Here is a 22,719-nt window from a genome sequence, read left to right as displayed (position 1 = left end):
CCAACTTTATGAGCCTAAACACATTGAGTTGTTGCTATGTGACTGGCTGATTACATATTTGCATTAACAAGCAGTTGTAAATGTGAACATAGTAAGTGTTTGTACATATAAATGCACATTTTATTTGCATGAGATCCAAGTTTTTACTGTCCTGGACATAATCATCTCTCAGTTTCACTGAAATACAGCAGCAGCATGGGTAAGCCTATAAGTATGGATGGCTTTGCAGTTAAATACGTTATAAACATCCAAAACATCTGTAGCAGCTCCTCGCAACAATGAATAATATCTGGAGATGAAGACCATTATTTAACCAAAACCCCAGAATAGCTTTTAAATAAACCACAAAGACTGATATCTCTGCAAAATTTGCTCAAAGTACACAGCATACGTAATAATACCATTAGCTGCGAATCCATGGTTCAGTTGTTATGCTCCTACTCCATTTACCCACACTTCCTGTCTGCTTTTTACTGCTGCTATCCAATCAGGACAATGTGTTAACTCAAAGTCTTGAGAGCAAGTAATCCAAAGAAGACACTAGAAGTTCAGCGTTTTAGCAAGAGCAATGTAGTTTTATTGGTCTAGAGTTAATTAGGCTGAATAGGCAGCTATAGAGGAACATTCTTTGTGTGCTGCTTTGTGTAATTTTGCCACAGAACACGAGAACAACTTACCTGTAACGTGAGCAAAGATAACAGACACTGAATTGTCCATATTGGAATCAATTTTAAAACAAAGGTAAAGGAGATTTATTCCATAATTTAATCATATACACCAGGGAAATTAAAGCACTAAAGGGTTAAAAATAAAAACAAAACAGTTTTCTTTAAAAGAGTTTTCTTAAATAAAAAAAAAGAAAAAAAAAAGAAAAAAGAAAAAAAGATCACAGAGTTAGGTTTTGTTTGGCTGAGAAGAATAACGGTCAGAGGCACTGGTTTATGGGGGGGGAGAAAGCTGCCCTCAACAAGTGACAGGACGACACCATCCTTCTTTCCTTCGAGTATCAGGGCAGAGCGCTTCCTCTTTAGAGGCATACACGCAGACAGAACACAGGCAGAGGTGTGGCCAGAGCTCCACATTCACGAGGAACAACAGCTCCACACTCTCAATCATTACAGTAAGAGAAAAGGAGTCCCCTCCTGAAGGTAAACTGCAGTTTCAGGTCCAACTCTTTAGAATCATCTTGTAGTGACAGGGTAAGCAGTTCAATGGCGCCCTCTCTCTGTAGAGCAGGGAACTACAAATCATGAGTGACAGATGAGGTTAGATTGTACCCACTAAAAAGGCCCAGCATAATAAGGAGATGAGACAGCATACAGCATCAGCTCAGACAGGACTGAAGTGGCACAGATTAAAGAGAGAGTATCGGGCATTTGTGACACAAGTGTCACAGTCCAGGTGTTCAATTTCTATGTTGAGAGCAGTTTCAGTTTCACCATTGACCTAAAGTCCCCTCACCAATTCCAGGTCACCTTTCTCTGATCAAACCCCGCTGAATGGATATGAACCAGAACGGGTATAGGTGAAGGAATAGGGCGGTGATTTAACACGTTCACAGGTCGTTCGGGTTAACGATGGTAAAGTCAGAGTCCTTGCTGTGGGTGGAGCCTTCATCTGGGCTGGAGGAACCTGAGGTGGTGCCTGCCATTAGGGGATCTTGGAAAGTTCCAGCCGCACCCTCAGGCTCCATCCGCACCATGCCACGCCCCCGTCTGATTTGAGGAGTGCGCTCGGATGCAGACCTTCCTCCAGTTTCGGCGTGTAGGTCTCCGTCCTGGGAAATAAGGATGTAATCGTCCCAGTTTTTGCCCTCCAACCCCAGAGAAGACGCCACCTGCATGCAAGAATCTTTTTTTAAAACTGCATAAATGCCTAAAGTGTGAGATCACGCTTGCCTTGGCCTAAAGCTGAGTGTTTTGAGATAAACTTGCTGTGCTCAGCGGTATCATTCAGAAATGGTATAATTCTTAGGAGAGCAGATTTAGCATGACACACCATAATCCTGGAAAGATACAAAACCACTCTGAACACAGACTTGCAGACATGAAAGGGATTAGGATTTAAAATGAATGAATCCTGGGATCAAAGGGTCAAACAGCAGAACAGACGACGAAACATAATCCTGTATGGAGTGAACGTTAAACTGTATTTGATGCCAATACAGCTGGCAGAGGTACAGAGCAATAATTTACGCAGACAGGAAAAACGCTGACCTGTTGATCAAATGGTGTCATGGCCTGCTCCTCCTCCTTCTCGTCCATGCTCGCGCTCCCTTCCAGCTCGGAGTCCCTGCTCGGCCTGATGTTTGCCTGCTGTTGCTGGCCACTGTGGAGGCTGCTGGTGCTTAGAACAGTTTCACCTGCTGCTGCTGTGGACGTGTAGTGATCGTCAGCAATGGTGATTTCTTCATTCTCCTCAGCTTCCAGCTGGCTCTGGTTGAAGCGCAGCGCTCCCTTTAGGATGTCTTTAATCTGACAGGGAGAAGGAGGCCACAGAGATGAGTTAGTGAATATGATTATAAAAGGGACATCACAAAAATGAATACACACTTATAGCATCTGCTCACACAGTCACCTGTTTGAGTCCAGCCAGTGAGACCAGGACCTCATCCTCTTTCTCGATGTGTTCTTGGAGAATCACTTCCTGGATTTTACCTAGAGGAACAATGAGTGGTCAGGCACTGATCGGCCACAAAAATCGACTATATTACTATCACTATATTACAATTCGAAAACATAAACAGTATTATTATAGTCAGTAAATTTTTAGCAAAATTAGAAATTTACAAATTTAAGTTAGACAAAAATATAACCTGCAGCAGACGCTGACGCACGAGTGGAATTAGACTGAATTTTTTTTTTTTAAGCCATGTAACCATGTGTGGCTGAACTTACAGATGTGTGTGTTCATCATCTTAGCACAGTATTTGCTCATGGCCTCCAGGTCGTTGATCTGGCCCTGCAGGAAAGAGACTTGGGCTTCCAGGTCTTCTTCCTGTTGATCCCACAAACACAAACAGAGAAAACTGGAAACTGAAGGAAACCCTACAAAGAAGGGATTATGGTTAAAGCTGTGAGAGAAAATTAAAAAGACTTACCATCTCTTTCTTGCCCATAGTCTTGCTGTGGGAGCGCGAGCGAGTGATGTTAAAGAAGGACTCCTTCTTGGTGGCGGAGAGGGGCGGGGATGAAGTGCTGACATCACTCCCTCTGGATGGGGGAAGAGGCGGGGAGGCGGTGGATTGACCACGGCCACCAGAGAGGCTTTCTATGCTTGTAGAGGAGCTGACCGTCCTCGAGCTTTGGCCTAAGAAGCACAGACAGACATTTTTATTAGTAACACTAGGAAGTTGAAAACCTATGGACGTCACCTTATTTGAATTTACGGGAGAACAACCTGCACAGGAAATAAACATGAAAGAAACTATTGTTCCTTTAAACTCTATGAAGAACCCTATTTATGGAGGCCAAATCTCATAAATATCTGTAATTTAGAAAGATATTAAACAGCTAAGTGCAAGACAAGACTGAAACCTGGACTGTGAAGCTGGAATTGCAGATTTTTCCCCCCGTGCTGAATGAGATGTAGAAATTGTGAATTCATGTATTCATGAATTCACAATCAAAAAAGACATACATTGTGTTTTAAATGATAAATGATTTTTTCCCCAAGTGCATCTAATTAATAAATAAATAAATAAATAGATAAATAAAAGTGTCTAGTAGTGCTAATGAGTCTGTCTATTATATTTCCTTTCCTAGAGTTTTTAGCTTTCATGTCATCATCTGTTTTTAGATAATGCAAATCTGCAGCAGTGCCCCTCACCACAGAGCAAAGCAGGAGCTGATTGGAGAGGCGCAGTCCCTGCTGCTCAGAGAATGATGCTCATTAATGCAGCAATTAAATGCAAATGTAAGTAATCAATTAATAACAGACTTTTGCAGTTATTAATTGACTGCAAATCTGTTGGTCTATAATGAGTCATTAGATAAACCATTTCTTTGCATTTTACACACACACACACACACACACACACACACACACACACACACACACACACACACACACACACACACACACACACAGGGGTTTACAGCTACAGTGATGCAACAACAGAAACTTGCTGACAGGTTTTTTGTTCGGTTTTTTAAAGGACACAGTCTTAGCACTACTGATGAGAGATGTCGCAGCTCACTAGTGATGCCTATGCCATCATCTGCACTGATGCAGCGAGCTGTGATCTCCCTCTGGTGGTCACAGTTGAAAATCACATGCAGCACACACTCATGTCTGTTTATGGTAACATTTGGCACACCAACAGCAGGGACAGGTGAGCAAACGGCGTACAACATGCAGGATGCTTAGAAATGGGCTGGCAGTGATGAAAGCACGGACAAATAAGGGCGGGCATGTCACACAAGCAGTTGCCATGACAGCAGTTACCTTGTGTGTCACTGTGAGTCTGGGCTGAGGCCTGAGACACTCCACCTGAAACGCCATCTAACAGACAGGAGAGTCAAAGCCGATGCTGCCATAACCACACAAACCAAAAGGCTGAACAAACTTCAACAACCAGTGTTAAAAAGGGTGTAAGGGTAATTCACCGGGTACATAATACACCAACTAGTAGATGGTAAGAAGGATGTCATCACATCTGTCCTGCCACAAATCTGGAACATTTCTGTTTTGACTACTTGTGCTCACCTTTGCTCAGGTGGACAGGCATGCTTTCAGACTTGAGCAGGCGATAGTGCTGAGTCTGGGCCTGGCCCTGGGTCTGCGTCGGAGCTGACGGATCTGCCAGCAGGTGTGGTAAGATGGGCGTAGGGGCCGAGGCCGGGGAGGTGGACGAGGAGGAGGAAGAGGAGGAGTGTACCTCGCTGTTGATTGGTGAAATAGACGCACCAGACATAGCTGGAGCAATGAGCTTCCTGCCGAAGTTGAGCAGACTGCTGGAGACCTTGTTGATGTTGAGTGGAGCAGCTTTTGTAGAGCCAGAGCTAGAAAGAAAAGGATATGAGACACTTCACCTGATCTCATCTTTACCAGAAGATTTTCCAAACTACTACTTTTAGCATTATTTAACAAATGTTCTACCTTCAAGGTATCCAGAGGTTTATATTTTATAAGATAGAAAATTAAACCCTGCTTCCAGAAATCTGGGATTAGCCTGAGAAGTCTCAAAGACAAAACAAATGCTATAAAATGGCTCATGAGAGGGTTTTTTTTTTGGTGCTCAATTCTTGAATGCAAAACAGTTATCCCAGAATTTAAAACCTGGATTACCCGGCACAATAACATAAATTGACATCTCGTTCTTAATATTAACGACTGCAGATCTTAAGGTAGTTTTAGACCCTATAAAACTTTAATGCTCCGAGTGGAGGTCTGATTTCTAATAGCTCATCTGAGGGTTTTTTTTTTAATGACCGCATTCTTGTCTCATGCACACACTGCCTATTTTATATTACTTTTATACAGTTTCACTGACCTAAAGAATGTGCTCATGTGAAAGAACATGTCCGAATAGAAAGCAGGAAGTAAAATGACTAATGGCGAGTGGACTTACAAGGTAAGGTTATGCTTTAATAAAACATAAGGATCAGTGCAGGAGCAATTTTAGTATTTTATACATATAGACACATTTTTAATGTGAATATATAAATAATGATAAATACTGAAAACTGTAGCCATGTTCGAGTCAAATGGACCCATCTGTCATTTATGTGTGAAGGTTCAAAGTTCTGCAAGCTGTCATGGGCGTTATATAGAGCCCAGAATAGAGGGGGGGGTAGTTTGAAACAGCAGTCTGAACCTTTGGCTCACTGGGATTACTTGCACATAACTAAACTAAAGCAATTTTTATCAATGGCCACTAATGTAACCCATATTGTATGTGATACAGTTGAGTCCATAATTTTCTGGACAAAGACAAAATTTTCATTTTCTTTGGTCTGAACTTCACCACAGGGTGATGCTCTCAGATAAGATTCAAATAAAAGCAGCATGACTGGTCAGATGGTGCTTTACAATGCAAATGGATAATGATCTAAAGAATACCAAGACAGTCACCTCATCACAACCTAATAACCTTTCAGTTATTAAATACAAAATTAAATGGAGACCCACAAACAAGCAGCGACTGAAGGAGACTGCAGTAAAAACCTGGCAGAGCATCTCAAGGGAGGAAACGCAGCATTTGGTGAGGGTTGGGTTATAAACTTCAGGCAGTCTTTGACTGGAAAGTATTAAAAACATTCCTTATATTTTAAAATATCTTAGTTTGTCCAATTAATTTTGAATTGGAAACATGCATTTTTGTCCTGGATGCATGCATGTATGTATGCATGCCCCATATGTTTATACCCATGTGTGTGCGCAATGTCAGGTCCATTCAAAGACAAGGCTGTGCCTTATTTTACCGTGTCTTGTTCATCAGGTCAGCTCCCTTTGTTTTGTAGTAATCCAGGTTCTGCTGGAAGTGGTAGTTCACAGGTCGCGGGTTGTTCTACAAAAACAATAACTTAAGCTTAAACTGTTATTGTTAACAACTTTAACAAGACAAATTAAAAACCTCTGCTGTGCACAACAAACAAGTAATCTCACAGTAAACAAGTCAACCGAAAATATGTGCACATGCATGACTACATAAATAAGTCAATATATGTTTCTGAGTTAGTACTTATGAGCAACAAACCTCCACCATGCCCCTTCTTGCACTGTTATTAGGGATGAACCCTCCCCAACCACCCTCCAGGTATAAATCTGATGTTGACCTGGTTTGACATGGCTGTTCACCTGGGGGTCATGTCAGATCAACACCTTCCTGAAATTTCATCTCAGGAGAGTGGTGAACAGGAGTTTGGTGGAGTTGTTCAGTATACAGGTCAATGAATTTGGACGAGGAACAAAAGATAATTTAGGTGAGGTGTTCGCTAAGGTCAAAGACTCCGTGCTGATTTAACTTGTTCACACAACAACGTCGAGCTTACATGCAACTAAAACGGTACAACTACAAACGTTCTGCGTGGGAGAAGTAACAGCACAGCAGACCTCTGGTTAAGTGAACAAAAATCAGAAAGACCGCAGGAGGAAAGAAACAAGTGTATGACAGGAAAAGTATGGTCAGGGCTGGGGAAATCTTGGCAAAAATGTATCAGGTCTTTTTTGGATTTCCAAACTAGACCAGAGTTTTGCACTTCACATAGTTTCACATTTACCAAGTGCACAAGTACTTCTGTTTTTACTTTAACTGTCTTGCAGTTGCATCATTGTGCCATTTTAGGATTTTCGTAATCAAACTCAGGACAGGACTTTTACATTGGAAGTTTTTTTCCACTGCATTTATCATCAAAGCTGAGCTCAGGTACATCCCATTTCCACTGATCATCTGCCACTAGAGTCCACCTGTGGTAAATTCCGTTGATTGGACATGGTGTGGAAAGGCCCACATTTGTCTATATGAGGTCCCATAGTTGACAGTCCATTTCAGAGCACAAACCAAGCCATGAAGTCCAAGTCTGTAGACCTCAGAGACAGGAGTGTATTGAGGCACAGATCTGCGGAAGAGTACAGTTTCTGCAGCAATGAAAGTCACAGTAAGCAGAGTGACCTCCATCCATCCATTCGCTTCCGCTTATCCTTTTCAGGGTCGCGGGGGGCGCTGGAGCCTATCCCAGCTGTCATAGGGCGAGAGGCAGGGTACACCCTGGACAGGTCGCCAGTCTGTGGCAGGGCCAACACACAGGGACAGACAACCATTTGCACTCACATTCACACCTAGTGACAATTTGGATTATCCAATTAACCTATCCCCACAAGCTGCATGTCTTTGGACGTTGGGAGGAAGCCGGAGTACCCGGAGGGAACCCACGCAAACACGGGGAGAACATGCAAACTCCACACAGAAAGACCCCGGCCTGATGGTGGAATTGAACTCAGGACCTTCTTGCTGTGCGGCAACAGTGCTAACCACCGTGCCACCGTGCTGCCATTATATGTAAATTGAAGAAGTTTGGAACCACCAGGTATAACTGGCCGCCCGGCCAATTTGCCACACTCCACTAGTCAAGCCTGTAACAGAGCGGCCATACAGAAGCCTCTCTTCAGTAAAAGGCACGACAGCCCACCTGAAGGCAAAAAGCACCTGAAAGTCTCTCAGACCATGAGAAACAACAAAAAAAAATTCTCTGGCCTAATGAAACCAAGCTTGAACTCTTTGCCCTGAATGCCAAGAGTCATGTCTGGAAGAAACCAGGTACTGTTCATCAGCTGACCAATACTATCCCTACAATGAAGCACTGTGGTGGCAGCATCATGTTATTGGGATGTTTTTCAGGAGCTGGGAGGCTACTCAAGGTCAAGAGGAATGCAGTGATGTACAGAGACATCCTTGATGATATCCTGCTCAAGAGCACTTTAAACCTCAGACTGGCAGGGGAAGGGGGGTCTCTTTCCTTTGTTAATGTTCCAGCCAGAACCTAGACTTGAACCGACTTAACATTCTGGAGAGATCTGAAAATGGCTGAGGACCAATGCTCCCCACCATGACCTTGAGAGCTTCTGCAATGAAGAATGAGAGAAGCTGTCCAAAAATAAACCACCATTCTAAAAATGACTTGAGCCTGTAATTGCTGCCAACTGTACTTCAGCAAAATATTAAGCAAAGGCTGTGACTGTTTATATACATGTTGTATGTTTGTTTTTAATAAATTTGCAAAAATTGGAAGAAAATGTTTTCCCCTTTGCCATTAGAGGATATTGTGTTTAGGACATTGGATGAAATAAAATTTTCACCTCATTTTAAATAAGGTTGTAAACATGACAAAATGTGGAACGAGTGAAGTGCTGTTGCAAAGACCATGAAACATGCACTGCTGAGCTGAACATTAACTAACCCAACCATAAACTCTGATATGCAAGGGGTGCTAGTTTAAGATTAATGTGTTTTAATTGTACATTAAACATACAAACATAAACACAGAGGCCTATTTGTTACACACAAAGATTAAAATGCACTTATATTTGTGCTACGACTACTTGTCATTAACTGCAGTGACCGCTTCATTGACTACACCTGCGTTTCCTGTATTTACTGTAAGTGCCCCGACATTAAAATGTAACCTCTCAAGCATGAGAAACTAAAATACTTGCTGCCAATTTTAACTTCACTTTTTACACCCAAGCGCTTTCTGAGAGTACAACAACACCACAAAAAGGTTTTTGGTCCTTGCTAAAAGTGTGTTGCTCGAGGATTTTAGCCCACTGTGCATATGAGTCTTTCACTTCTGCAAAACTTCTACTTCCTCTGTGATGGGGACAAAAGGCAACTTGTTTTGAGTGAGGCATCGCCTTTACAGTAAGTACTTGATAAAAGCTGCTAGAAGAGAGCTTGTTTAACTGTAAGTTTGTTCTGATTTTGATCATGAGTCTCTTTCTCTCTTCCCCATTTTAACCTGTGACCAGTTAGACAGTGAAAGAGACACGTGAGCGCATAACACACATCAGCACTTTTATAGAGACTTACATCACCAACTGTCAATTCTATCAGCAAAACCAACATGTATTATTTTTCTAGTTAAGTACGCTGGTATAATAACTTACTTTGGGATCTCGAAGGAACAGAGCCTTTTGCAGCAGAGAGTTGATGTCTCCTATTGGGGGGTAGTGCATTAGGAGGCCCAGGCATGTCTGGAAGTTGCTAGCAATTACTAAAAAAAGAAAAACAGATTTAAGAAGAATCTTAAAAAAATAAAAATAAAAATCTGGTAACAGCTTGTGCTTTGCTTTAATCAAGTGTGAATCACCAAGAGTGTTTCAAGCTGTAGTCTCACTTCCTTAGTGTTTTCTATTTGACTTATTTGTCACAGACTAGACTCTGCATTCCAAGAAAAACAAAGCTAAACAAAAAGAGTCCACAAAATATCAGAATAAAAAAAATAAATAAATAACTTAAAAAAAAAAAAAAAAAAGAGAAGTTGCAGACTTATTTTTATATATAAAAAAAAAAAAAAGAAAAAAGTGCGAATGGACAAGCTTCATTAACTGCAGACTGAAATTGCATTGTGTTACATTTTGGCTCATTGGCATAACAGTAGCACTTATACAAGCAGAACTGCAGTCTATGCTATTTATATGAAAAGATCAATTGTAGTCCGAAGTAATATAACTCTGTCTAACTAAATGAGCCGGAGTAATTCACAGTTTTCCACTTATGTATGTCTTACGAAATTACATGCTACAAAGACAACACATGGCATTATTGGATTATTTAAGTAATAAATGGTGCGTACGAGCATCTCGGATATAGAGCAGCATGGCCACAAAGATGTAGTCCACAAGGTCCAGAGTGATACAATCAGCAAAAAGGGCATCCCACACCACCAGCAGGTCCTGAAGAGGAAATTCCCGGCCAAACAGCAGACGAACCCACCGGCTAAAGACACAGAAGAAAAAAAAAAAAAAAAAAAAAAAAAAAAGCTTTACTGCATTTGTGTCCAGCAGTGGATCAGGAAAAAAAAAAAAGTCAGACTGCCCAAAGATGTAAATACTGACATCCCGTAGATCTGCGGGGCGATCTCCAGCCGATTGAGATGCATGTGCAGCTCGATATCGTGCTTCTTCACCAGCTGGTCCTGGATGCGGTTGACTTTGGTTACTATGGCAACAGATGGCCCTGCATCCTGGGGTCGAGCGAATGGGATGGTGGTCAGCATTTCTTCTTTACCCTGGGGAAGCAGATTGTTCCATCACAACTGAAACATCTTCATGCAAACATAAATGAGGAAAATCAGCAACAATGAGGAGCTGCAGTATCCTTTTGGGAGGATATGCTATTCTGAGTTTTGTTAAGTTTACTTGCTTTACTTTATTTAATTCAGGTGGAGTTTAATTATTAGATCTTTTGATTCATATTAACTAGAGATGGCACGATACCACTTTTTTATGTCCGATACCGATATCATAAATTTGGATATCTGCCGATACCGATATGAATCCGATATAGTGTTTTTTAATCAACAAAACTGTTTTTTTTAAATATCTTGCTGCATTTTGTATAAGTTCATACTCAAGTTTAAAACAACAACTACACTAAAGCTATTCTGTTATACCTGTATGCAAAAAAAAATATTTCATAGTTCAGCAATACTGATCAATCTAATAAACTTAAACCTACACCATCCTCCCTATTCTGGTATTTTAAAGAGTACTTAGCATAAATATTAAGCAGCCTAACTAATAGGGTTCCAACTCCCAGCAACAACAAAAATAAATAAATAAAAAATAGGGAACCACCCCTCACGCTCCACCTCATGATGCTTAATCGACGTAACCAACCTTAATTTGATGCAGTGTGGAAAAAAAATGCACAGAAATCAATTATTTTTCAAGAAATATTAAATAGATTCAACATCTTTCTTCAACAAAATTGCAGACTGCACAGATGGTACCTTCCCAAAGGAAAAAGTACTATAGCTTACTAGGGTATATATATTAGACTTAATAGTTACTATATACAGTAATGGACTTCTATTTATTTTGCATCAAATTAAAACTTTGGGTGTCAGATAATTATTTATTAAAAGCTCGACATTTTAAATGAGAATAAGAAAGAAAAGTATGTCTTTGTGCCCCCTTTTCCCTGTTAATGCCCTATCAGCCCCCCTGGCTAAACTTTGCTAGATCCGCCCCTGCACAGTTACCAGCGTCAGCTACGTAGAAAAAGATCCTCGAGTAGAAAGTAATATTAAATAAATTCTAACAACAGCTGATCAAGCTTAAACGTGCTGCTGTTGTTCAGCCGCTGGTTTCCTCTTTCTGGTGCAAAGTGGGCCAAAAGCAAACTAGAGACACGGACTCGCGACAGAAAAGCCGATCAGCTGATCGTTAAGCAGTTTCATGATTGAAGTAGCAGCAGGAGAGGCAGTCGCTCCATATATCGCTTGTTAAGCTTAATGCAGGCATGCTTTACAAACATTCAGAGATGGACTTACACACTTGCTTTACTTCTCTCGGGATAACTTTGTCGGAGATGAAATGCCGGGTTGCTAGCGAAGCTCCAAATGCTATCCAGACCACCGACAGGTCCTGCATGCCACAGCCGCTCTATCACGTGATGCATACTGCTCCGACGTTCTGAGGCAAGTTACGGCGTGTTGCAAGTTTTGTGAGGTGCTTTCGTGATATTTAATGGATCGGATTACATTTTTTATTTTTCTCCGATATCCGATCCAGTAATTTAGGTCAGTATCGGACCGATACCGATACGTAATATCGGATCGGTCCATCTCTAATATTAACAGGATAGGAGGATATCTGGTGACTGGAGGGCATTTGAGTACAGTGAAGTCATTGTCATGGCCATGACATCAGTTTGAGATGGGCTGAGGTCACATGATGTCTTATGCTGCTGGAAGCAGTCGTCAGAAGATCGGCACATTGTGCCCATACTGAGGTAGGCTGTGGACTTTAAGTGATGCTCGCAATGACAGTGGCGCAAAGGCAACAACAAAAAAACAAAACAAAAAAAAAAACTAATTCCCCACACTAAACTGTTCTTAGATGGTAGGTTAGATTCATGTTTGCAAGTTGTTTACACCAACATGAAAGAGCATAACATCTGAATGTTGCAGCATAAATTGAGACTTGTCGAATCAGGCTACAGTTCCCCTCCCATCAGCTCAAAGCAGTCTGGCCATTCTGTTCTGATGTCTGATGTCAACAAGAAATTATTGCCCAGAGAAATCCTGCTCACTGGGTATTTTCTCTTTTTCAGACTATTCTCTGTAAACTCTAGAGATGGGCATGCGGGAAAATCCCAGCATAGCAGCCGTTTCTGAAACACAGACCAGCCCATTTGGCTGTCACTGAAATCCCCTTTCTTCCTCATTCTGATTCTCCGTTTGAAATTCAGCAGGTCAACTTGACAATGTCTGCAAACCTAATTGCACCAAGTTGTTGCCATGTCATTGGCTGATTAGATATCTGCGACAGTATAAAGTCTTATATTGCAAATTTGTCTCTAAGAGCTTTGAAGAGCCTCTACAGTCTGCTTAATTTGGAGTGGAAAAAGAAAAAAAAAACTAATAAAAAAGTTCACAAAACATGAAGTGTTTTAAGTAACAATTTGACTGACAGTCAGTGATAATCATGGTTTCTGTTTGTTCCTGCACTTGTGCCACAAATCGGTTGGGTACATCAAACAGATCCAGCTGCTCGTCTGCATTTCTGACAACGAAGCCTCTCGTCCTATGTTCACTATAGTAATAAAAATGCAATTGCTGCTACCATGGTAACCACCTGAGTGGTCAAATTAACCAGGACTGAGCTCTTCAACATTGTAATTTAGCGTTAATATAATGTCATGTCTTCATGACAGTGCAATCAGCTGGTATTGTGTTACAATCTACAATCAATTTCAGTGTCAAAAGTAGTTTTTCAAATTAGAACAGACCTTCCTCACTTCCCTTTCAAAGCTGGAGAACCACGGCTCTGCTGTCTCCATTAGCTGCGAGAACATGGCACTACAGAGAGAGGCAAAGATAAATGTAGTGAGATTTTTTAAAAGTATAAACATTTCTTATTCTGAACCCTTTTAATCGGCTGATACTTACTAGGCATCGTGCTCGAGGTACACTGGGTCTAACAGACACTTCATCTCCTCACTGAAAAAAGTGAGAATCTTTCAATTTAATCTTTGGACAAATAAATACAAAAAAATATGTTGTCATCAGAGAAGCAGGTCTGAAGGTGTTAATGGCTTTTCAGTGAAATGCAAACTGACCTGGGGCTGGCCGTCTCACTGGCATGCTGAAAGGCTTGATGGTCACAGTGCAGCACAAACACTATGGGAGCCAGCAACTCGTGCATCCCCTACAGACAGAAAATCAGACAGAGGCAGAGAGAATGTAAGATGCATAAAAGGCAGAAGGGAGAGGAAACAAATACAGTTCAATTGTGGTCAGTCTTTCTTTAATAGTGATGCACGAGGTTTCTAATCCGTCATGACAGGTTTAATTTAGATATTGTTAGCCACTGCTCAGCCATGTGTCACTTCCAGTTTGTAAAAAAGATGCTATGCTGGCCATCTATTCACAGGCTGGCACCTGTTACAGACACTTGTAATGCTTAGGTTACAAAGGCATTTTGTTCTGTGTGAGCTTGTTGAACAAACACACGGGACGATGTTGAATGTTACCTGTTTGTACAGTAACTGCTCATTTTCTCTGGCATAACAGAAGAGAATATCAGTCAGCTTGGTCCTCACATCTTCATCCTGGAAGTATCGGATCTCAGGGAATCTAATCCAAATACAAAAAGAGCAATTTTTTTTTTCCTGCCATGTTAATAACAGAAAAATAAAATAAAATAAGCAAATAGTAACAGAGATACTTACGTTCTCAACACATCCTGCTTGACCATTCCCTTTAGCTCTTTATCCTGGAAGAACTTATTCCACAAACTCTGGATGTGACAGAAAAAAAAAATTACATTCAGAAAATCAAGGGAAGAGATTGTTGTCATTACAATGACAATGTGTGTAAATCTATATGTTAAAAACCAATATGTCATTGACAGTATCAATAATTATTAGAAGGTCACAAAGTGTCAAAGTGTCAGGGTCATATTTTGCACATAACCATGAAACATTTGTGGAGAAAACTCACCCCCTCATCCTGGGACAGTGGGTTGTTCACCACAAGGTCCTGCTGGCCTGCGGCCTTGCGGGGGTTGGTAATGTGCTGTGACAGAAAAAAACAAAACAAAACAACAATAATGCACAACAATTAGTTACAACCTTTGATGATTTGATAAGTAATCAGTTTTTTCCCTCATGGGCTGCATATTGTGCTCCGTGTTTCAGGATATAAGCAGCTATAAATTCTACATATGAATGAGCAGTGAGGTTAATGGAGAACATTTATATCTTAGAACCACACTGGCCACAGATGGGTGCTCTCACCATCTCCTTGATCTTCTCATACTGGGCCCGGAGCTCCTTTGTCTTGTTTATCCACTGCTCTTTATCCTCTGGAAGAACCTCCAGGTACAGCTATAGACATGCAATGCACATATCAGTCCATGCAACAGTTCATCTTTGAGAAATCACTAACATGCAGAAAAATCAGCCCTTTCAGAACTACGCTCGAGGCTGTTATATCCACTGAGGAAAAAGTCTGTAAGCCACCACAACTTCCCTTTTCTGTGACAGGGAATTTGCCAAAGCCCCCTTAATCAAACTCGATAGGACCGCTTGATCCAACTGGCAGTTACCTTCCAGCACACACTCCGAAAGCGGCTGCTCCTCAGCCGCCCATTGATGCCTGCCTGCCGGATCCTGGCCAGGTAATTACTGTTGAGAAACAAGTCGTCCCATTCTTTCCTGCATTGGGGAGGGGGTGGTGGAGGCAAAGCATGAGGGGATTTACCAGCTTCAACTCAACTTGGGCAACTTGTGTGATCAAGCACTAAACAAACAAGATAAGAAGCTAAGAGAAGTGGGCCACGAGTTCACGATACCACCATGAAGGGATATTAATGGAATAACTCACCTATATGAGAGAAAGGTAGAATGAGACTCCGAAGTGCTGCTGTCAAGAGATCCTCCTACTGAGAACAGACACAGCCACAAGGGGGAGATGTAAACAACAAGTGCTAGGGCGTCAAAGCAGAAATCAATTTGTGTGTGTGTGTGTGTGTGTGTGTATATATATTTTTTTAGACGAGGCAATGACAGAGCAACAAAAATGCATACTTAGACAATTTTACTGCATCACAATAACCCATCAGTTATTCTTTTACAAGGCACGCAGTAGAGCAAAAAGGGGAGCAGAGAAGGTGATTAAAGGAAGTAAAGTAACATACTCTGTTTCTTCTTTATTGGCCGTAATAAGTCTAATTTGGCCTGCAGGTGAACATGCATTGAAGTTGGAGAGCTGTCTATCAGCATTAGTTACAGGAGTGGATCGCTCCACAGGGACGCTCAGTATGAATATTCATCAGTTCCACAACATGCCAGCCACCAACGTTTTCTTTCAGTCACACGTTAACATAAAAAACACACTCAGCCTGGGGGTGTCGCAAGCCACATCTGTGACTCACACTTCAGTCAGCTCAAAATTTTCTTTTTAATCATCTCCAGAATGAACCTAAACTTATCATCTCCATTGTTGTGAGCCTGTTAGTCCCAAAAGGACTGCAGCATTGGTATATTATGATGTGGGTCTTGGTCCAAGGAAGGGGAAATGGTTACAGGTGTTATCTATAACAGAGGTTTGGAAGTCTTAACTGAAAGTTGACATACTGTTTTCATTCTTGTTGAAACTCTGGAGCGCGTCAAAACCTGTCTCCTGATGATCTTCACTCTGGAGTGGATGGCGGGTCTCAAAATTGGGATGCTGCATGACTGCGACCCAGCTGGACCTGGAGAATGAGGCAGCAGGTAAGAGCAAAAAAGAGAAAGATATAAAGAAGAAAGATAACTGAACACGATCTCCCAAAAAGTCCTGGTGTTAAAGCACAAACTAAACTTATTTCTTTTAACAGGGACACAGAGCTTCAGTTTCAGCTTCAGAACCTGTCCTGACTTTGCCAACTTTTCATGAACATTGTAGCCTCTGACCTCTTTTTATATAACAGTGCTGGCAAATCAGTCCACCGCAATCAGCAAAGTTTCTCCAAGCACACCATTTGATCTCGGTACTTACTGTCACAGCTTTGTGTTTCTCGTCAGTTGAGACTCAGAAGGAAAGGATCGTTTCTGCAAGTAGAGGGAGAAGGACTGATAATAAAGGGGAAATGAAGGACAAAGCTGCTAAAGGGCCAAAAATGACTCAGTGAAATATAATACAGTAGAGCAGAAGTAGGCAGCATTGGAAGAAAATTAAAAGACGTTGGTGAAAGAAATGCTTTGTAGAAACACCCAGCACTAAAGACGTAGACTAAAGTGACTGCAGATGCATTTCATAGTGAAGAATAAATCCAACAATTTATTTCTCAAAAAGTATTTTCATGAAGGAGCGACTTGATCAAAATTTGCTTTTTTGAGTTTGATACTGATTTTCAGCGAGTAAAACTACTGAAATATGCTTTATATAGTAAATTAATGTAGTATGTCAGGAAAAAGTCAGTGTTTCAAGCAATGCTTAAAAAAAAGAAAAAAAAAATAGCAGGGTTGTATTTTTAGTTTTTTTTTCCCTACACTGTGGCAATCGCACAAAGGGATATGGCATAGTCTCCCTTCAAATGTATTATTTTCAACTTAACATAAAATAAAACACTGACATTGATTACAGTCAGTGAAGAATGGCTGAAATTAACAAGAAGCACTTGAGCTGCCTGATGTTCCACGGTGCTCTTTGTGATACATTGAACATAACTGGTGAAGCTAATGAGGTCATTAAGTAGGCAAATTAATGCATTAATTACTGATGTTTAATGTGAAGAAACTTGTCTTCGCGTGGCTCACGGACAGCAGTGTTTCTGAAACAAAAATCAGCTCTGGCGAGCGGTCAGGACGGGACTTCCGGGGAGCCATCCAAATGCAGGAGGAATGTTGGACGTGGTGCTGAGATTCACAAAGAGACAACCTTCAAGGCGATGATGGATATGACTCTAATTTTAACGGGCACCGTGCCTTCCTCTTTGATCACACCACAAATTAATCTCCGTGTGATAATAATGTAATATTGTTTTTCTCTGTTTTGACTGTAAATTAACGACCAAACATATAATACGAAGAAAACAATTTGAAGAAGTTAGGAGAAACTTTTCCTTTGTTTCCCCCCACCCCCTATGTTCATTTTTCACATAGAAATACATTAATTGATTCATCTTAAAAAGAGAGGATGAATAGAAAGATTTCCCAATGATTTAATGCCATACTGAGTGGTTTACCAGAACAGAAAGATGGATTCATTAAAAATAAATAAATAAATCCCAAGAAAACACAAACAAAAAACCCCACTATTAATATCCCGACCAGGTAAACCGTGAGCCAAGTACTCGCTGCCAACTTCTGAGAGAAGTTTACTTTTTCCGTGAGACATCACAATCCAGGTTAACCAATCCTGCCTTCGTTCTTTATCCGGCTTGGGATTATTCCATGTTTATGAATATGTTTAGCCTAATGCGCAGGCCTACAGAATAGCACGTGCCCACAAAGCATTGTGTTTTCTTTCGATTTAATAATTGTGGAAATAACACAACAAAGGCATTTCTTAAACCAATTAACCATGTGAATGAAACACTGCTTGATAAATTAGCTACACATGCCATCAAAATAGAAATTATTTTATATGCATAATGTATGCGGCTGTTTTCACGGGGAACATCTGTTCTACTCGAAGACGAATGCTCTCCTTAAATCTGTGTGCTCCCCCCCCCTCCCTGCTTTCCTAAAAAGGACATTATCCTATCAAATAATCGGCACCAGTCCACAACTATGGGAAAAAACAAACCCCCTCCAGAAGAATGGTGTGAATAGGTGTTTCCAATAATAGCATCTTCTGCTTTCAAAGATTGGCATGAAAGATTTAAAGTCTCCTGAGTGAATACAAATACAAGCGGTAGTCATCTTGCATAGAATATTAATTCATATGATCACTGTGACCAAAATTACTCATGCAAAGTACTTTGAAAATTCTTTTCCCTACAGTCTTGTAGTCACATTCGTCGCTTTGTCTCTTCTTTCCAAAAGTAAAAAGTGACTCTAAACTTTAGAGATCACTCATCCCTACTTGTTCTTTGCATAGGCATATCTTATGTGCGTGTCTCCGCAAGCCTTTCCGAGCGAGTGAAAGATGACGCGGGTGTTCGTCTTGAGGCCTCGCCGTGTTAGCACAGCCTTGCCTGAAGCGACTCTTCTCTTAGCCTTCTGCTGCTTTCATTACTTTTTCCCGGAGTCGAACGTAAAATGACATCCCAACTTTACTACATAATAATCAAGGCAAATTAGCTTCTGCATAATTTAATCCACGGCACCTGGAGACACCTCAATAATTCAAAGCACGAATCTTTCATGAAATAATCAAATCAATACATAATGAAATGCATAAATAAATCAACAGGCAAATAACAGCGAGTCCATCTGTTCGGAGGTAGAAGATCACTTACTGGGAATTGCTAACAAAAGCTTGCAAAGCTAAACTCAAACTGTAGCAGTGACATCATCCTGTGTTAGTTTTGCAGATTTTTTAGGATTTGGCTTCTTTAAGTTCTTACCCAAGATGGGATTTCAAATGAGCTATGCTGATGCCCGGGACTGTGGGAAGCACACTGAAATGATTTCAAAATTAAGCATACAGCCTCACTCTAAACCTCAATCCTTAATAGTCTTCCACAAGGCGTGCAACATAACAGTTCACTTTTCATTTCCCATCACACACATTCGGTCTGAAAGTGAGCTTAAAAACCACAGACTAACACTTCCCATTTGATCTAAGCCAAGAAGCATCACATTTTAAATAGAGCCCACAGTATGCGCAACTATAGGTTCATGATTTTATCTTTGGGGTCTGCTAGAACAGATTTCCACATCTTGGCATGTTTTCATACCATACTGTACACTTCTGCAGAACCTCCTTTTACCAGCTGTGTGAAATGCCTCATTTTAGATGGTCTCTTTACTACCGCCCTCCAGGGAAAGCCTGTCTGCTCTGATAGTTGGGCAACAGCAAAGCAACTGTTCTATGAAGCACATGGGTTGTCTTTCAGAGAGCTGTGCAGTGGTAATGACTCCCCAGAGTTAAACATGTTTTAATTAAAATTAGAACCAGAACAATGAGTGATTCCTGTCCACTTGCCTTTATTACACAGTGCACTATTTGAGCGATGACATTGTGGTTTCCAAAATTACCTCATTTTGGACATGCGTACCAGAGAACGCCAACCAAGAATCCAGCTGAGTTTGCGTTTCAGTGACGGACAATTAAAAAGACAGACGTAACTTCTGAAGGACCTTCAACCTGCATTCAAACTTCAGACCACCAGATGGCGATATCTGTGGTCGCAAAAACACTTTTGGTGCTGTAGAAATCTATGGGAAAACTGCTCTAACTTGATAACAGCCAAACAACGAAGAGCAAATTACTGCAAAAGTGACAGTCTACTGACCACAACCAACCAACCAACCCGGTGATGACATGTTCTGTACGGGCATGGCTCTAAATATGTTTTAAAAACTTTAAGCGCTTATTTCTTAAATGCAGCTTTGCAGACAGTGTTACATCTATGTCAGTTTTTGAGAGCAGGGCTCCTCGGTGTTACACATAAAGTGTTTCATGTAAATTTAAAAAAGAAAAAGAAAAACAGTGAGAGGGAAAAACCGTAATCTCAAGAACTCAGAAGTTGATCGATGACCTCATGGTACGCTTTTATATCATCTATGGTTGCAGCATCCAAGCTGCTTTTTTTTTTTTTTTTTTTTTTTAAAGGTTTACACAATTTCTGGTTGTCCCTATAAGACACAAGATCAAAGCTAGCAATGGTAATCAGAGACATATTACTCTTAACACCTTAAACAGATTGCCAGTTTATTGATCTTAGTTAACTGACTTAATAACTACGTTAACTAGTTAACCAAATTAATTAGGTTAATTTATGGGGGAAGAAGCCAGAGTATCTGGAGAAAACCCACAGAGAGATGGGGAGAACATGAAAACTCTATAAAAGTCAAGGCCAGCTGGGGTGGATTCAAACCCAGGACCTTGGTGCTGTGTGGCAACTTCAACATGTAAAGCTGACTCTGCAGACTGATGTCTAATAAATATACTTCATGGAAATCATCCATATATACACATATATATATACATACACATATATATATATATACACATATATATATATATACACATATATATATACACACATACATATATATATATACACACACATATATATATATACACACACATATATATATATACACACACATATATATATATACACACACATATATATATATACACACACATATATATATATATATATATATATATATATATATATATATATATATATATATATATATATATATATATATATATATATATATATATTTATTTATTTTCCAGGCTAGATAAGCTGGAAACTAAACCCAGATTAGTCAGTTGTATTAAACATTTTGCTGAAGTGCCTGCAGTATTTCCATTTGAAGACATCTGACTGAACTGCAACTACAGTTCTGCTCTCCGCTCAGGGATATGCTTTTTATCATTTCGCATTCAAATTCAGATGTTTTTTTTAAAAGTAGTAATAAACAGTAACAGCTGATCCACAAGAGTCTCAGCAGTTTCATGTGGGGGGAAACTGCTTTTACAGGATGAATATTCAAAGAGGATCTGGCAAACAGCGCTAATAGGAACTGTCAATGGCAGCTTCAGTCAAGACAGCAGCGAAACACCCCAGCTAAACAAACTCACATGCCTCTACTTCAGCACACAGTGAGAGCTCAAGAGCCTTTATGGTCACATGCTCTGCAAGAGACTGAGAACATGTCTGGAACCTTAGCCTTACCAAAATTCCAAGAACTTGTTGGGTCCTGAAAGATTTAATTACCAAAGATAAAATCTGACAGACATCTGTCTGTACTGAAATGGACAACTCGTTAGTAACATGGGGGAAGAGGACATCCACAAAGAGTCGCAAGGTAAATCTAAAAAATGGGCATTTCTAAAGTGCCTTTTCGCTGATAAAAGCTATTCAGATAAAACTAAGGGGACATCTTGCCTGGACTACTCAATGACATTTACATGTAACCTCATATAAAAGATCACAAGTTAAACAAAAATAATAAAAACACCACCAACAACAACAGCTAGGAAGCATTGCACTAAAGGGAACGAAACTCTGAATGCACAGAAACACTCAAGTCAGCAAGTACTGAACATTTCCTCCAATATTATTAGCAGGCGGTGTGTTTAAGTCCCGGGTCTCGCTCCTTTCTAGTCCAAACGGCCTTTCTGCAGTCCACGGTGTCCTACAGAAAGATTCCCACACGGACATTTGTACTGAACTTCATCTTGGCAGTGTGGAGAAGTATGTGTGAAACCACACGAAACTACACAGGCAGGTGGTGTTAGCTGTTACCAAACCTCTGCACTGCCCTGAACTAGTCACTGAATCTTTCACCCATAGTTAGTCCTCCACTTAGCAAACCCACGATTAGCTGTTTTTCCCCACATTTTTTTGACATCGTAACTTACATCAATGACAAGGTCTGTCCAAATTGAAGCAAAACGTACACAGGGTCCGTCTGGGATGCAGCACGAATGAGCTGCCAGGAAGATGATCGAAGCAGAGGGGGCTTAAAAAAGCAAAATAAAACGCCAAACAGCAGCTAAGCTAGCTTGTATCGTCCGTCGGCTAGCAAAGCTAAATATGAACTAAACTTACTCTGGCAGCTGAAGCTCTTCATGTTGATTGAATAAGAGTTGAAACGACAGGAAGCAGGAAGGCTAATATGACATTAGCCTAGCGAGCCAACTCGGGGCCCTGTTATTACTTCCAACACACACACAGCTTCTGCTTTAAACGAGACAAAGTTGCGCCGCACGCTCAGGAACTAGCACCAAAAAGCAATGCGTTAGCAGTTTTTATTCACGTACCTGTTCGGATCACGCAGGAAGCCTCATTCTGCTCACTCGGGCTCCGCTGATTTGTAAACAGTAGCGTGTCAGGCTCACTGGCTGAAGACCAGCTGACTGGTCACGTGACCCC

General features: G+C 40.7%; 1 protein-coding gene across 2 annotated transcripts; it reads right to left on the bottom strand.

Annotated features, from left to right (window-relative positions):
• Positions 1–96: 96 nt before the first annotated feature.
• Positions 97–22,719, bottom strand: tbc1d5 (TBC1 domain family, member 5). Of its 2 annotated transcripts, none has more exons than XM_085447135.1 (23): positions 22,608–22,719; positions 16,710–16,762; positions 16,307–16,425; positions 15,555–15,612; positions 15,277–15,385; positions 14,966–15,055; positions 14,670–14,744; positions 14,399–14,466; positions 14,201–14,303; positions 13,787–13,875; positions 13,617–13,667; positions 13,457–13,526; positions 10,558–10,730; positions 10,296–10,438; positions 9,607–9,713; positions 6,426–6,511; positions 4,708–5,003; positions 4,447–4,503; positions 3,101–3,309; positions 2,898–2,997; positions 2,578–2,657; positions 2,217–2,474; positions 97–1,837 (listed from the first exon to the last, which is right to left on the bottom strand). In XM_085447135.1, the coding sequence occupies exons 3-23, from the start codon at positions 16,404–16,406 to the stop codon at positions 1,556–1,558; spliced, it is 2,604 nt and encodes an 867-aa protein (XP_085303261.1). In that variant the 5' UTR covers positions 16,407–16,425; positions 16,710–16,762; positions 22,608–22,719; the 3' UTR covers positions 97–1,555. The 2 variants fall into 2 exon arrangements, with proteins under 2 accessions (XP_085303261.1, XP_085303262.1); XM_085447136.1 differs by lacking the exon at positions 22,608–22,719 and adding an exon at positions 22,396–22,563.

This window comes from Copadichromis virginalis, linkage group LG22, assembly GCF_057382275.1.
Source record: "Copadichromis virginalis isolate Kocher_CV1m ecotype Utaka linkage group LG22, C_Virginalis_male_GT1.1, whole genome shotgun sequence".
Lineage (NCBI taxonomy): Eukaryota > Metazoa > Chordata > Actinopteri > Cichliformes > Cichlidae > Copadichromis > Copadichromis virginalis.
This window is presented reverse-complemented; position numbering and strand designations above follow the sequence as displayed.